At 46.7% G+C, this 13,721-nt stretch overlaps 2 protein-coding genes across 2 annotated transcripts in view; one reads left to right on the plus strand and one right to left on the minus strand.

The window, feature by feature from the left end:
- LOC8038308 (phosrestin-2) overlaps positions 1-13,721 on the plus strand; it is a 475,145-nt gene that overhangs the window by 75,047 nt on the left and 386,377 nt on the right. The window lies entirely within an intron of this gene.
- On the minus strand, positions 2,542-3,423 carry LOC121045604 (piggyBac transposable element-derived protein 3-like). Its single transcript, XM_040498570.2, has 2 exons — positions 2,980-3,423; positions 2,542-2,918 (listed from the first exon to the last, which is right to left on the minus strand). Exons 1-2 carry the CDS (start codon positions 3,325-3,327, stop codon positions 2,766-2,768), a joined length of 501 nt encoding a protein of 166 aa, XP_040354504.1. The 5' UTR covers positions 3,328-3,423; the 3' UTR covers positions 2,542-2,765.

The raw sequence follows: 13,721 nt of genomic DNA on the forward strand, positions 1-13,721 counted from the left end.
AATCGGCGTTGTCTCGTTTGATCTAGGAGTAAAATCTTGTTTGTTTCTTTTTCGATCAATTTCACCGCGTTTTACAGTTAACGACTCCATTGTTGTTTTTGTCTTTTTCAAAAAGAAGTTTGTATTTATTTTAAAATTTTTCTTGATGAGTTGACGGGCAACAGTTTGTGTTCGGGAGCGCTTGGGTCAGCAAATATATATGAAACTCAAGTTCAACTGCACCGATTTCGAGCCGCTGTTCTTGAAGTTAGCGGGTGGAATTCTTTGTATGTCTTCGTTTTTTCTTGTTTTTTTTTTTATTATTATTTTTTTATTTTTTTTAGGGGGGGGGGGGGGGGGGGGGTTCGAATCACGTCCGCGTGGAACAAACGGGTCTTTTTTTTTTTCAAAATTCAGAATTGAACTCAAAACGAAAAGTTTTCAGCTTACACGATCGCGCTCGCGTGCCGTGATCGCGAGCGTCCACCACTCTCTCGGTGATCACGTAGAGATCTTCTTAAACAAGGCGTACTTCACTGTTTGCAAAAGTTCGTCTCACCCGTCTTTCTTCCAAACAGTGTTTGAGGCGGCCTCCGCTTGACGTGTGTACGAGATCTTCAAAGCAGCCTTTAAAAATAAAGTGAAAATTAGACATGCGACGCTGCGTTTTCGACCAACCTTGAAATATATGTATATCAACGCACCGATTCTGGAATTCTTAATGGCCGATTGGCAGTTGGAAACGACAGCAGAAAGACTCCCCCCCCCCCCCCCCCCCCCCCCTCCTTTTCTCCCCTCCCCCGATAACCGCAGGACAAGTAAGTTTGGAGGACTCTCAACTAAAACCCCCAAATCGTCGCATAAAACACGTTTTTTTTTGTTGTTTTTTAGAAGATGATACAGCTGAGGGGGTAAACTGAACCATATAATTAAGTCGGGATTCGTACACGAGGTCGGTGGCGTCGGCTCGGAGCAGGTGCAGCTATACCTCGCCCTACAGAACCCAGGGATCCTGGGCTCAATCCCAGCCCCTGGCCATTTCGATTAGGATGAGCATCGTACGCCCCGGGATGTGGTCGTGTCTTAATATAGCGGGCGGACTGCACTGGCTAAATTGCTCGTCTGCAGCGCGCAAGAGTGTTGTCATATTCTGGCAGAGAAAGGCCACACTGTCTAAACATCTAACGTCTAGTCTGATAGTGGCTTTTTAGGTAATGATGTTGAATGTTAGCACCTGTATTCGTTTTAACCTAAACAGTCGCGGTAAAAGACAACAACAGCCGACTCCTCGGTGATTGTTATTAACTTCCCCCTCTGCGGGGTGAACTAAAATGCTTGAATGTGCGTTTAAGATTAGATGTTCGTTATTTTAACGAAACGTATGTGTGTCAAAAGCGAAATAAAAATCATAGTTATTTTTTATCTGACAGCCCAAATTTTCTAAAAACTAGCTCAACTTGCTCTTTTTTTTATGGTGGGAACAGGTATATACAAACATGAACACAGAACAATGTGTTTCTTTCGTGTTTCAAGGCATATACAAGGTGTTTGTTTTTAAGCTTAACATATGGGTTAAAAAAAAAGAAAGCTCGAGGTACACCTAAGCTTTTCTTATGAGCTGTGAATGCGAAAGCATGCAAGCCGCTCGTCCGCTCCCTTTGTCGTCTGCTGCGTACTAGCGCGCATGCGATTCGTAATCTCGGAGGCCATGGCACAGTGGCCAATGGGAGCCCCATCGACGCGCGCCAGCCTATGGAACCGAAGGCGAATCGCTCCTATTGGGATCGCGGCGGAAACTAGGAGCCATTTTCGCGCTCCAGACTTATGACGTCAGCTTGCTCTATGAGACAGTTAATGCTTTCATATTAAAAAAACCGTGATAGCTACACTAATTAGGCTTGGGTATGTGAGTTATACGGCCCGGGGGACATAGTACGAGGAGCGTTCATAAAGTTCGTATTATTGTCACGAAGGAATAGATATTCAGCGATCAAACTCGATTAGGAGTTTAGACTTTTTCTACTTGTTCGCCACCAATAGTTACCCACTCTTTCCAGTGATGCACCACATGCCGGAAGCCATTGTTATAGAACTCCTGGTTTTGAGTGTTCAGGAATCGCTCCACTTCAGCAATCACTTGGTTGCCGTCCTTGAAATGCTTTCCTCTTATTTGGCTGCGCCATTTAACCAACGTGTCATAAACTGGGGCGTTGTCCCCGAACAACGCTCCCAGTTTGAAAGAATATCCTTGGCATTACTTCCCTTCAAATAATAATAAAAAAAAATAAACGGATCACTGCATGTGCTTGGTACCGACGAGCGGTGCCATTTTTGTTTCGACATCCTAGCGGCGTTCCGAGCTACTATAGCTTGCGATGTTTATACTGTGCAGAAACTAGAGGGACGCGCGCTCAAGTTGTTTCTTGTTCCGTTTATTTTTTTTTTTCAAAACTTTTGTCCCGATAGTACGAACTTTATGAACGCCCACGAAAAGGTGCTAATCGTAGCGAACAGTCGGCTAATTATCAAAATATGCTATTTAACCCTTTACTGCACAACTTTTTATTTTTTCACAATTTTATTCCAGCAGAAGTAGAATACCACAGTTATCACAATACTATCACTAAAATAAATTTCAAAGTTTCGAAAAAATTTATATCGAAAAAAGATAGGTATGTTGCATATTTGCAACAAGATGGAAATAACGAAATATTTATAGCCGAATGCTAAAAATTTGTGAACCAGAGCCAAACTTGTATTTACAGACATCAGTGAGAGATGTGGCCTCATTTGCTTGTGTGATACAAAAGAAAGCAGTTATTCTTGCTTGTTGAGCACAGGTGAGTGCCACACTTAGAGCAGTAGCTCATACAAATGCCCTTGCATCCAGGAAACTTGCAACGCTGTCGCTTCTGACTCCAAAGCACCCAGTGGCCAACCTGAGCATAGAAGTATGAACAGTGAGGTTTGTAACACAGATTAATTCGCCAGTGATAATACCTGATCAATCCTGACATCTTGAGGTGGACACGGTGCTGAAGGACCTCTTGTCTTCTTCAGCTGGATGCCTTGCTCCACGGACTCATTGCTGGGCCTTCCCCTTTTCTTCAGTTGATTTTTTCCTGCTTTGCAGAGTGACGTGGCGAGGTCCACCTTGAACTCTGCTAATGGCATGAGCTTTCGTGTTGGTTGATCGGAAGTAGTCTCGGCATTCCTCCTGTACAGCAGCCAGGCATTTACAGCCGTCAAGTCGAGAATATGAAGAAAAATACGAAAGTACCATTTCTTCGATCGGAGATGGGCGCGGTAGAGGGAGATCAGAGAGTCTAAGAGATCCACTCCTCCCATGTGCTTGTTATAAGCGCCTATCACCGACGGACACGGTATGTCGCGCCTCTCCTTTTCTTTTTGGCTCCACCTTGGCGCAGTTAGGACAGGCTCTGCCCCAACAAAAATGGACAGCAAGGTGACGGCTCTGTTGTCTTGCCACCTTGTACACGACAGCTGAATGCCATCCAGGGTCGCTACCTTCTCTTCAAAGCTTCCCCTTCCTTTCTGTTTCATTTCCTTGTCAGATGGCATGCTGACACCCGTTACTCGGTTGATCCGGACTGTACCAATGCAGTGCACGGTTTCTTTTTCCAGGTACACCTGAAGGGTTGGACAGTTGAAGTAGTTATCGAAATACACTTTGTGGTGGACTCCTCTTGGGATTAACCTGCACAATCGAACAACAATGTTCCCGCTTGCTCCACAGTCAGGCTCTCCTGCACGTCTTGGGGCAGAGTTTTCTTGTCCCGTGTACAGTTCTAGCTTGTACGAGAAGCCACTTACTCCTGAGAGAACAAATACTTTGTACCCCCATTTTTTTGGTTTCTGGGGACAGTACTGTTTCAGTGCACTTGCGCCTTTGAAAGGTATAATCTGTTCATCCACAGACAAGTGCTCTTCAAGCGGTATCAGCGACAACTGTTCATTTACAGCATCGACGAGCGGTCGTATCTTTGCAAGCCGGTCTCTATCAGGATCATCTCTTGGGCCGAGAGAGCTGTTGCCCACAAAGTGAAGGTTGTGCTTCAACTGTTCGAAGCGTGTCACCGTGAGGTGGTCAGCTACTTGGCTTACTCTGGTAGCTTCACTCCAGTACCACCTAGTGTTCTTCAGCTGAATTATAGACATCCACATGCAGGTGCCTAGAAAAACTTCAATCTCCTCGGCACTGGTGCAGAGGGGCTTACTGGCATCCTTCTGGACTGAGTACAAATTGCTCTCATTTGCAATAAGCGAAATAAGAGCGCCTGGAAAGATGAACTTGAAGTATTGGAAAGGTGTTTCCAACTCTGAAACTTCCTGCGGAAGCTCATTTTGTCCAGTGAACTTCACTGTTTCAGGATCCCGCATCAGGCTTGCATTCTTCCAGATAATTCTTCTCTTAGATTGAGTTGATGACTGATCAGCTGGTTGGCTTGCGGGAGCTTCCTCTTCGTCAGAGCTTGTACTCGCCTCGCTTGAACTGGCACTACATTTTGCAGGGGGTTGGACATCTGGGGTACAAAAAATAACAGCGTCTCGTACAACTCATACAATGAGCAGTAAAATAAATAATTTGGAGAGAAATTCTACATTGTATAGGGGACTATCTTCCCTGGCGGTTCTAAGTGTGCTCTTTGAAAGCGTGAAAACAACCCTACAACTTTGCAATTGTGTGTAGTTACACCTGACGAAGGATGGTCTCTTCCGAAAATCTCTGTCAATAAAGCCTACACTGCTTCTAATTTTATTCTCTACGTGAAAAAAAGTTGGATTTCCAGAAAAAAACATTAACTTACAATCAGAGTCATCGTCACTGCCGGAGAGCTCGCTGTCCTCACTGTCGGAAGGAATTCCACGGCTGTAAAACCGTTTGGGGTCCATTGTGTCTGCTCTACGAAGAAAAAACACCGTCGTGCACGTTGTTGCATCTGTGCAACATAGCTATTTTTTGCTTCCAAAGACAAACTTCGTCGATAATCTTAAGGTTTTTAGTATTTACATAATCAGCAGGACATTAAGTTGAGTCGCAAATTTGTTGTTTTGCATTACACTGTATAGAACGTGATATGCAGTAGTCAAGGCTTACCTGTGTCACTTGTTGAGCGTCCACGTGGTGGCTGTCACGCTTTAAATGAGACCGCAGTGGTCATCAGCGTTAACTTATTTAAACTGTTTCTTTTATATATATATATATATATATATATATAACGGGTGAGCAGGAGGGGTCAAGGAGAGGCTTAGAGCATAGAGTTAATATAATAATCTTGAGGAAGGTCCCATGTATTGGGGCCGCTTGGGAACGTCGAGGCATACGCGCGGGCATCGGCCGTCCCAGTTGGCGGTCCCTGGCCGTAGCGCTGGCGACGCCTTGATATAAATGCGCAAAGGAACAGCAAAACATCACCCGTAGCGTCTGTACCTTCTTCTTTTCTAGCTTATTTTGCAGGAAAACACCGGAAATTGCGCACTGTATAAAAATAAATGAAGTCGACACGTGCTCGAGCAATTCGTCGCTGCAAAACGAACACTCTTAACTTTTCGTCTGCTTTCTTTCTCTGTTCTTCTGTCGCGTCGCTCTCTTTCTGGGTCTTTCTCTCGGTACCCCCCATATCAGCGCCCAGGATTTGCCGCGTTCTGCTCCCGCCTTTGCCTCCCCCCCCTTCCCTGGCTTCGAGCTGTCAGGATAACGTCGGCTGTCTCCGGGCCCAGATTTCATTTCGTCACGTGACAAAGGAACACGCCGGTGCCGCGGCGCCTCTGTCCTCCTGGGGAGACGCGGAATTCAATCAGGCGGGCATCTCCGCATTCTTAACCCAAGTGGGAAGATGCCGACTGGACGAGGTATCGGGAGCCAATCGATGATTAGTCGGACCGTTACGTTATCAGGGTCCCTGCCTCTTGCACCAGGAAAGAAGAATGTAATAATTATTTATTCATTTATTTTCACTTAAGAGCTCTGGCAGGGACATTACATTACGGTGGGAGGGAGAGAGGAGGGAGGAGGGGGGACGGAATACAAGAAAAAATATTTATGTCGTACATTAGCATGCAGATGAGAGCCAACATTCAACATTTCAAAATAAAGCATGCCTTTTTTTTTAACTTGCATGAGCCGAAACAGTCCTTCGTGCTTCTTTGGAGCACCTGCCAGTTTTAGAGATAGCTGTGGTTTAAACTTGGAATGGAACGCCCAAGTTGAGGCTCCATGCTTCCACATATTCGACAAATTGAAAGTTCATAAGGCTTTTTTTTTGTAAAAAAACGCAGACAAAAAAAAAGAAGCTTGATTGGGTGTTTTAGTTTGTTTCTTCCGCAAGGGGTACATCTTTTTCCCTCTACCTTTAGCACGCATCCGGATAGTGCTTCCGTTGAAGCCGATTACTCCTGTAACTCAACGGCGACGGATTCTCCACACATAGGTGAATAGCGCGAAGCATTTTTGTTTTCCTTTTATTGAAAGGACGTGTGTTGATGCGGTGGAATACTTTACGCCGTGAAGAGAAGAAAACACCGAAACGCTGAAGACACTTAAAACTGCTTACGTGTAGAAATGCGAAAGCATTATAGTCCCGCGGGTGAAATGTTTTCGAGTAATATTTCTACACGTGTTAAATTTGTTCCTGCCGGTATTGTATTCGGTGTGTGTGTTTGCGTGTTCGCTGGCCTGCTTCCTCGACTGCGGCGTATTTGCATGGAGGGTCACGTTTACCTGCGGAAGCCGCCGTAGATATAGACGCTGCTGTCGGTGTCGAGGCCGCAGATGTAGACACGGTCGCCTCACACTCAATCCATCGCACGAAGCACACCGCGAGCACGGATGAAGTCCGAACTGCTGCTGACGCGCCGGAGGCAGCGCGCCGCGTCTTCCTTTTGCACACGGCGCTCCGCCGGTGACATGACGCTCCCGCAGGCGCGGTGCCCCCGCCGGCTTCGTGGCCTCCGTGACGAAGCATCTGCGTTGCTGTGCTTTTCTTTGTGTTTTATTTCTGAGGCGCGTCCGCTTTGACCTTGAACGGCCCGCGCTTGATGCCGTATTTTAATGACCAGCTTTCAGGCACAACGCCGACGTCGCCGTTTCCTGTAATGTAACATATAAAGCTTTTGCCTTAAAAAAAAATAATAAAGACACAAATGGCGCGCACTCTGGGAAATTTGAAGCGTAAAGCACTTGGGAGAGCCAGTCGCTGCAATCCACTGAGGAAGCTCGAAGACTGACGTGGCTAAAAATACGTTTAGATATGGGATTGAGCAATGGCGGACAGACGTTGTGGCGCGGACTTTCGAAAAAAGGTCGGGAAACAAAAAAACCTTTGCGGGCAAGTAAAGCGCTCCAGTTTTCCGAGAGTGTGCGAAGAGTACACAGACAGTACAGATCTCGCGATCTATGTCTTCATTGGGCGCATGGGCGTTATGCACACGCGAAAAATTACAGCCGCCATTGCTGACCTTCTCTTCTCTTATACAGACACCAAGCCAGCGAAGCGAGCGTTGAGAGAAGGCGTTGACGAATTTCCACGGAGGCCAATGCTGGGCAGAAGGACGCGGTAAAATCTAAGATGGCGATGACCTGCCCTGCTGTGTTCATGATGGAGTGAAGTGAGCCTAATAGGTGGAAGCAAAAATCGAAAGTCGATTATGGCGGCGCCCATGCACAGCTGCAGCAGAGCCTGCATAGATTCCTAGAAATGAGTTTGGCTTCTTCGTTTCACCATGCTTCTAATAAAAACATACGATGCATTAGTACAAACAAGTCTTTCTAATTCCTTTTTTTTTTTATTTGGAACTTGACTAGTAGTTAAAATAGAGTGAAACGGGTGGTTTCGTATTTTGTTTTATTGCCTCCGGTGAACAGACCATGTCCAAGGCTGCTGTGCTAAGCTACCTCCGAAGTATCTCCGGAATGAACATCATTCTACTCGTTCTTAAGAATGTGGTGGGAAAGCGGAAACGATTTTAATCCTCATGAGAAATATGTTAGTCTGACTTTTAAGTTGATTTTCGTGGCCTTACTTTCTCACAATATACGAGAGAATAAAATTTCTCTGAGACCTCCTTTTAAGAAAAGAAATGTAATTCACTGATCTGTCTTCACTATTTCTGTCTGTTTAACGCTACGTTACTCTTACCATATGCATATATATTTTCATAACCGTAAAGAAACAAACAAATCGGAGGCATTGCCTGCAGCTTAGCGGTGCGGCCTCCTGCACTCGAGTTGTTTTTGAATGAAGCTTCTTGCTGCAGCGTAAAAAGTTTGAGACAGGCAGTCGTTTAGGGACGACTTAAATTACTAAGCTTTCTACTGTCCACAGAAGAGAGCTTAGTAACCCAAGTCTCCCAGGAAAGGATAAAGCAGGAACATGTCAGGCTGTCGCATGTCCCTGCTGAATCTGGGTCACCTTGATGAAGGTCAATCCTTCAATTTCCTCTGAGAGGGCGGAAGCATTACGGGCATCTCCTTACTTAAATACTGTCCAGCAAAAAAAAAAAAAAAAAAAGAAGAAAAAAAAAGCTTAAGGGCGAATTTGATCTTCTCGTCGATTAAAACCTTTTCACTTTTACGGTCTAACGTCTCTGCACTTGTTTATGTGTATTTCAAAGTGTTTCGGACCAACACAAAAAACAGAAAAAAAAATGTTTTTGGTGTCTCATCCTCCGTGCCCTACTCGTGCCCTCTTCAGTGCGTAATGTGTTTGAGTTTCGGATTACACATTTGGCGATTGCCGTAAAAGATTGAACGAAACTCGTTTCACTGAGCTGAAAAGAAATTATAGTTGGCAACCCGAGACTCAGCAGGGTCGCGTTCTTTGGTTCCACCAATTTATTTCCTTCAGTAATTAAAATTTTTTTGCTATGATTTTTTTTTTTTTTTTTTTTTTTACTGCGATAGCTGTTAGTGCCTCTCTTCGGGGAAATATGCACATGTACGAAGGCAGAACACCACTCTACAGCAGAGACACTGAACTCTCTCTCCTCGTCGTCCCTCGGCAAGGCTCTCTCTCGCTCCCCCCTCTAGGCCTCTAGGGCGCCTCTATTCTTGCTTTGGCGACGCTCTCCCTTCTTCCTCCTCTCCCCCTCCCTCTCCGTCAGCCGCCGTTGCGAAATACCCACGTGGCGCGCTGTGTCAACACCACCTAGAGCTGGCTGTGTGCGGACACGCTGCCTCGCCTCCCCACTACTGCCGCCCAAGTTCCGTCGTGCACTTTCCACGCTTATACAGAACCGCTCACTAAAGTACTTTCGCTTCTTCCACCGCAGGCGCGGTCACGAGCGCTCCCCGTTCTGCAAGAGTGTTTCAACCAAAATGCAAACGAACATCTTTGTGCCTTTTTTTTTAACACACGCAACATCTCCCACAATCGTTTCACCCAAAGTACACATCCCCTCTCGCACGTCTCCTACATCAATAGACTTATTCCAAAACTCGAAGCGCCTCATCGCGGCGTGATGGCACGTTATGCATTGCGGGAATCAGTGGTCAGGAAAACACATACGCGCTCCACTCCTGTCAAGCAGGTTCTCAGAATGCAACGTGCGCGGTGACGGATTAATGGCGCTAGTATATTCCACCGAAAGCAAAGAACCCATTGCTAACACTGTACAGCACACTGGCTGAAAGCAAATCTCCTTTAACATGCCTTTTCACAGCACAGCAGCTACCGCTGTCAGTCGCAGCTTTACTTGTGTGGTCGTTTTTTTAATGCGAAGACATTAACTGTCTCATGGGGCGAGCTGACGTCATCAGTTTGAAGCGCGAAAACGGCCCCTAGTTTCCCTGATCCCAAGGGTCCCATTGGCTGGCGCTCACGTCAGTTTCAACGATCGCCGCCAGATGGCGCTGCGTGTCCGTGCCGCCAACGCGCCGATAAAACTAACCGCCGCAACCCTATGCCACGACGGGCCCCGCGCCGATTAAAACGGACACGTTGGTGCGCGCTCGGAGGCTTTTGCTCGTCTCGCCGCCGACCAACATGGCCACATCCACATTGTCGCCGTTGCTTCTGCTCGTCTTGACGAACATGGCGCCGCCTCTAACGCATCGTCGGGCATTCACAACGCATTCACAACTCATAACAAGTGCTTAGGTGTCTTCCGATTTTTTTTTTCTTTTCCCCCTGGTACTGCGAGACTTTAAAACTGCCCTAATCCTTCCGAGTTTACTAGCCGTCATGCTTCAAGCCTCATGTAAGCACTTCCACTATGTTGACGCTTGTTTTTCGTGAGTTGTATCAACAGAGAGTTTTCGTAGATCGTTTTCGCCGTCCCGCAATACTCTCCGCAATCCGCTACGATCCCCGGAACTCTACAGTCAAGGCCATTGGCGCGCAGGCGCAGTAGCAGCTGCCTCGTTGCGGAGGGCATAGCGCAGGGGGAAACGCGGTCTAACGAAAAAGCCAAAACACGACAGCCGATGTCGAGCGCCATCTAATAGCGCGCCGAGAAAGGGGGGGGGGGGGGGGGGGGGGGGAGAGAGGGCCACTATTGGCCCTCTCTTTCCCCCTCCCCCTATTTTATTCACAACGCTTACACACACACCGCCATCTTGGTAGCGGCGAGAAAACGAAACCAGTGCCCCGACCGGCAAAGGCCCCGTGTTAACAAGTGACCGCGCTTGGTGCGAGAGATGCGATGCCAACGCGTTGCTGCGTTCAGCTGCGGATGCAGCGATAAACCTTCGATTCGTGCGTGACGTGAACGCAAACGTGAACAGGGTTCATTATTTTTCTTTTTTATTTTTATTTTTCACTTGAGACGCAGCTGTTGACAAAAGCATTCGGTGAGAACGCGAAGAAACATGCGGACGTTATCGCGCGGCGTGAAGCCATTTACAACTATTGAACTGGGTCCCAACCTTTCACGAAGTTGTACCGAATTTTAGAAACGTGCCAATAGTTGTTCGAATCGAATAGCGCTGCGTAATTCATAGCCTTGAGAGTGTAAGGGAAGCCAAGACGACCGATTATTTCAACAGTGCAGAAGCTAGGGATGACGCCGCGCTATTAGATTTGTACCACTATTCATTCGCACAACCGTACCAAATTTGCTTCTGAAGTTTTTTAAATTTTTATTTCGTATGCACGTTGTAGTGTCGTCCTGCGTTTTTCTTGATGCGCAAGCGGCTCAATGCATGCGGACGAGACCAAGGCTGTTAAGCGAGGCAAAAATATGACAGTTTTAGTAGTGTACGCCGCCAACCTATAATTGAAGATGCGTATGGTTAACAGTGAACAACAAAAGCTGAAAGCACCACAGACAGCCCTCATTTTAATGTCATATATTTAAAAAAAAAATTAATTACTTTCGAAAGCCAGAAAAGAAGCTCATTGCTTTGCATCAATTTCTATGCACTTGTTCTGGCGTCGGTGAACGAGGTTTGTAAAACACTTTTTAAACTAAACAGGACAGTTTGTTGATATAATATTCTTGAATTTTTAAAGGGCGATAATGTAGAATAAGAAACATAGCAGACACGAACGACGCATTTGTTTGCTCAACACTTGCAGAGACGACTTAGGCTCATCGCAGGTGCTAAAACTGCGATGTCGGCGGCGGGGACGTCGAATGGAGCAACATGGGCTGTGCCAACTTCATTTCACAATCTCCTTTTTTTTTTTTTTTTTGGTTGCAGCCGAGGTAATAATTTTGTTTAGTGCAAAGATGCTCGGGGAGTAGTTTTCAGAAATTCAATGCGGTTATTCTGCCAGGGTTGAACAAATCTTAGTTAATAGTGCAGTATCCGTCAATATTGTCTCGAGGTTAATGCGATCTGAAACCGATTTGAGCCCTTTGCAACGCCTGAGAAATATTGCCCAGGGCACAATTTTCTTTAGAAAAACACACAGCTTTCCACCAAAAAAACCTTTGCCAGTAACAAAAAAAGAAGAAAAAAAGGTTTGAGTTGCATGTATTGGCGTGGAGCAGTCCGCCTCTAAACAGTACGACTTCGCGCGTAAAAATAATAAAATCAAATCAAAAATTAGGTGTGTTTAGAGATGAAAGGCATGACCGCCTAGTCCTTTGTCCACGTTGGGTGATCGAAGGTAAGAAAACAAAAAAGCTCGAGGTACATCTAACCACTTCCTATGAGTTGTGAATGCGAAAGCATGCACGCCGCTCTTCCGCTGCCTTCTGTAGTCTGCTTCGCACTTGCGTCGACGCTCGAGCCGGTCGAGCGCGCTTGCTGACCTTGGGCGTGGAGCCGCTGCCTCGCGGACACGCAGCGCCATGGGGTAGCGGTCGTTGAAAATGACGCGCAGCGGCCAATGGGAGCCTCGTCGACGGGCGCCAGCCAATGCGACCGAAGCCGAAATACATCAGCTTTACTCCGCTCCTTTGGATAGGGGAAACTAGGTGCCGTTGTCTAGACTTTTTCCGTGGTTTCATAGCTGAGCGCTGGCTTCACTTGGAGAAAGGATTTTCACGACGCCTCTTTGCGCGTCTGTATCACGGGCGTCTGAATGAGCCGCAGCAGACTGTTGCAGCGAAGTGGCGTAAACGGGGGAGGAGGTAGGTTAAAACGCGCCCGGCGCCTTCGACGTAGCCTTCAGCGAAACATCTCGGAGACAGTGTCCCGCGTTTTGCTTGTTACTTACAAATTGAAATTGTGAACGTCCTCGCCGCCAGTTTGATTATCTCTGACGGTCGCGGGGGCCTAATAAGACCTTGTCAGCGTAGATAATTCCGTTTCATCGAACGACGCTGAAGAGGTTTGCTTCCCTTCAGTGCCATTGCTCTTCCTGTCTTGGGCCGATGATCCTTCCCTCTTTCCGTTGCGCCGTAATATCACTAAAGAAACTAAGAGCCAACGTTGCTCATCGACAACAACTCGAACAATAAAACAATTCGAACAATCCTATAGCAGTAGCGCCCGTTCGCAGACCTGTTTTGCTGTCGTAGTGGCGTATTAAGGGCAAGAACTAGTAGGACTATATAGAAGTCGCGGAGGCATTCCACGGTCGGATTTTGTGCGCGGAGGCATTTCGGAAAAAAATTTGCAATGGCCCCAAAAATGGTGCATGGATGAAAAATAAGATTCCTTTATGAATCCGCCACGTGTCACATTGCATATGATTTCCAGAAAATGTGCTGATCGTTGAAAACTCCACAAATAGATTTTCATTGCATTTACTAAAATGTCTAAACCACGCTTTTTTGCGTCACTGCGCGTCACTTTTGCCTTAGGGTAGGTGATTAAGAAAGCAAGATATCTGCATTTCCAATCCAAGCATTCCGTGCGGGAGTTTGTCACGTCCACTTTCATTGGGGCAGTATGGCCTTCGGTGATGTCACGCCGCTAAGCCTGACATTAACAATGACCAGTTTCAGTGATTTTCCATATCCATGAGACACAGCAAGTTCCAGACTGGCGGATCTAATTTGACGCCCGCTGGACGCGTCCACTCTCTGATAAGATTCAGTGGCTTTTGTGTAACAGTGTTCGTATTAAGCGTATTCGTATTAAATGGCGAGTTGCCCCTGCAGGACTTTCATCGGCAAATTCCAGCTTATACGCGTCTGGCTACAGACATCTTCCCTGGCATCGATCGCGTCAGAAGGCGACAGGGCGGTCTTTACCAATCAACGAAGCTTCAACCATCCTTTTCCGCCATTGTGATTTCGTCCGAAAAAGGGCGGAAATGTGCGCGAGGCAGCGCCGACAGGGGGCGGGGAAAGCGAAGAAGGGCTGTTACCAGCTGTCGGCTCTGTGT

This window comes from Ixodes scapularis, unplaced genomic scaffold, assembly GCF_016920785.2.
Source record: "Ixodes scapularis isolate PalLabHiFi unplaced genomic scaffold, ASM1692078v2 PGA_scaffold5__190_contigs__length_132052651, whole genome shotgun sequence".
Classification (NCBI taxonomy): domain Eukaryota; kingdom Metazoa; phylum Arthropoda; class Arachnida; order Ixodida; family Ixodidae; genus Ixodes; species Ixodes scapularis.

Coding starts and splice junctions, on each gene's coding strand:
- LOC121045604 (XM_040498570.2), bottom strand. CDS start 3,327: ATGGGAGGAGTGGATCTCTTAGACTCTCTGATCTCCCTCTACCGCGCC. Junction 2,919..2,979: donor AAGATGTCAGGATTGATCAG/GTATTATCACTG, acceptor TTCTATGCTCAG/GTTGGCCACTGGGTGCTTTG.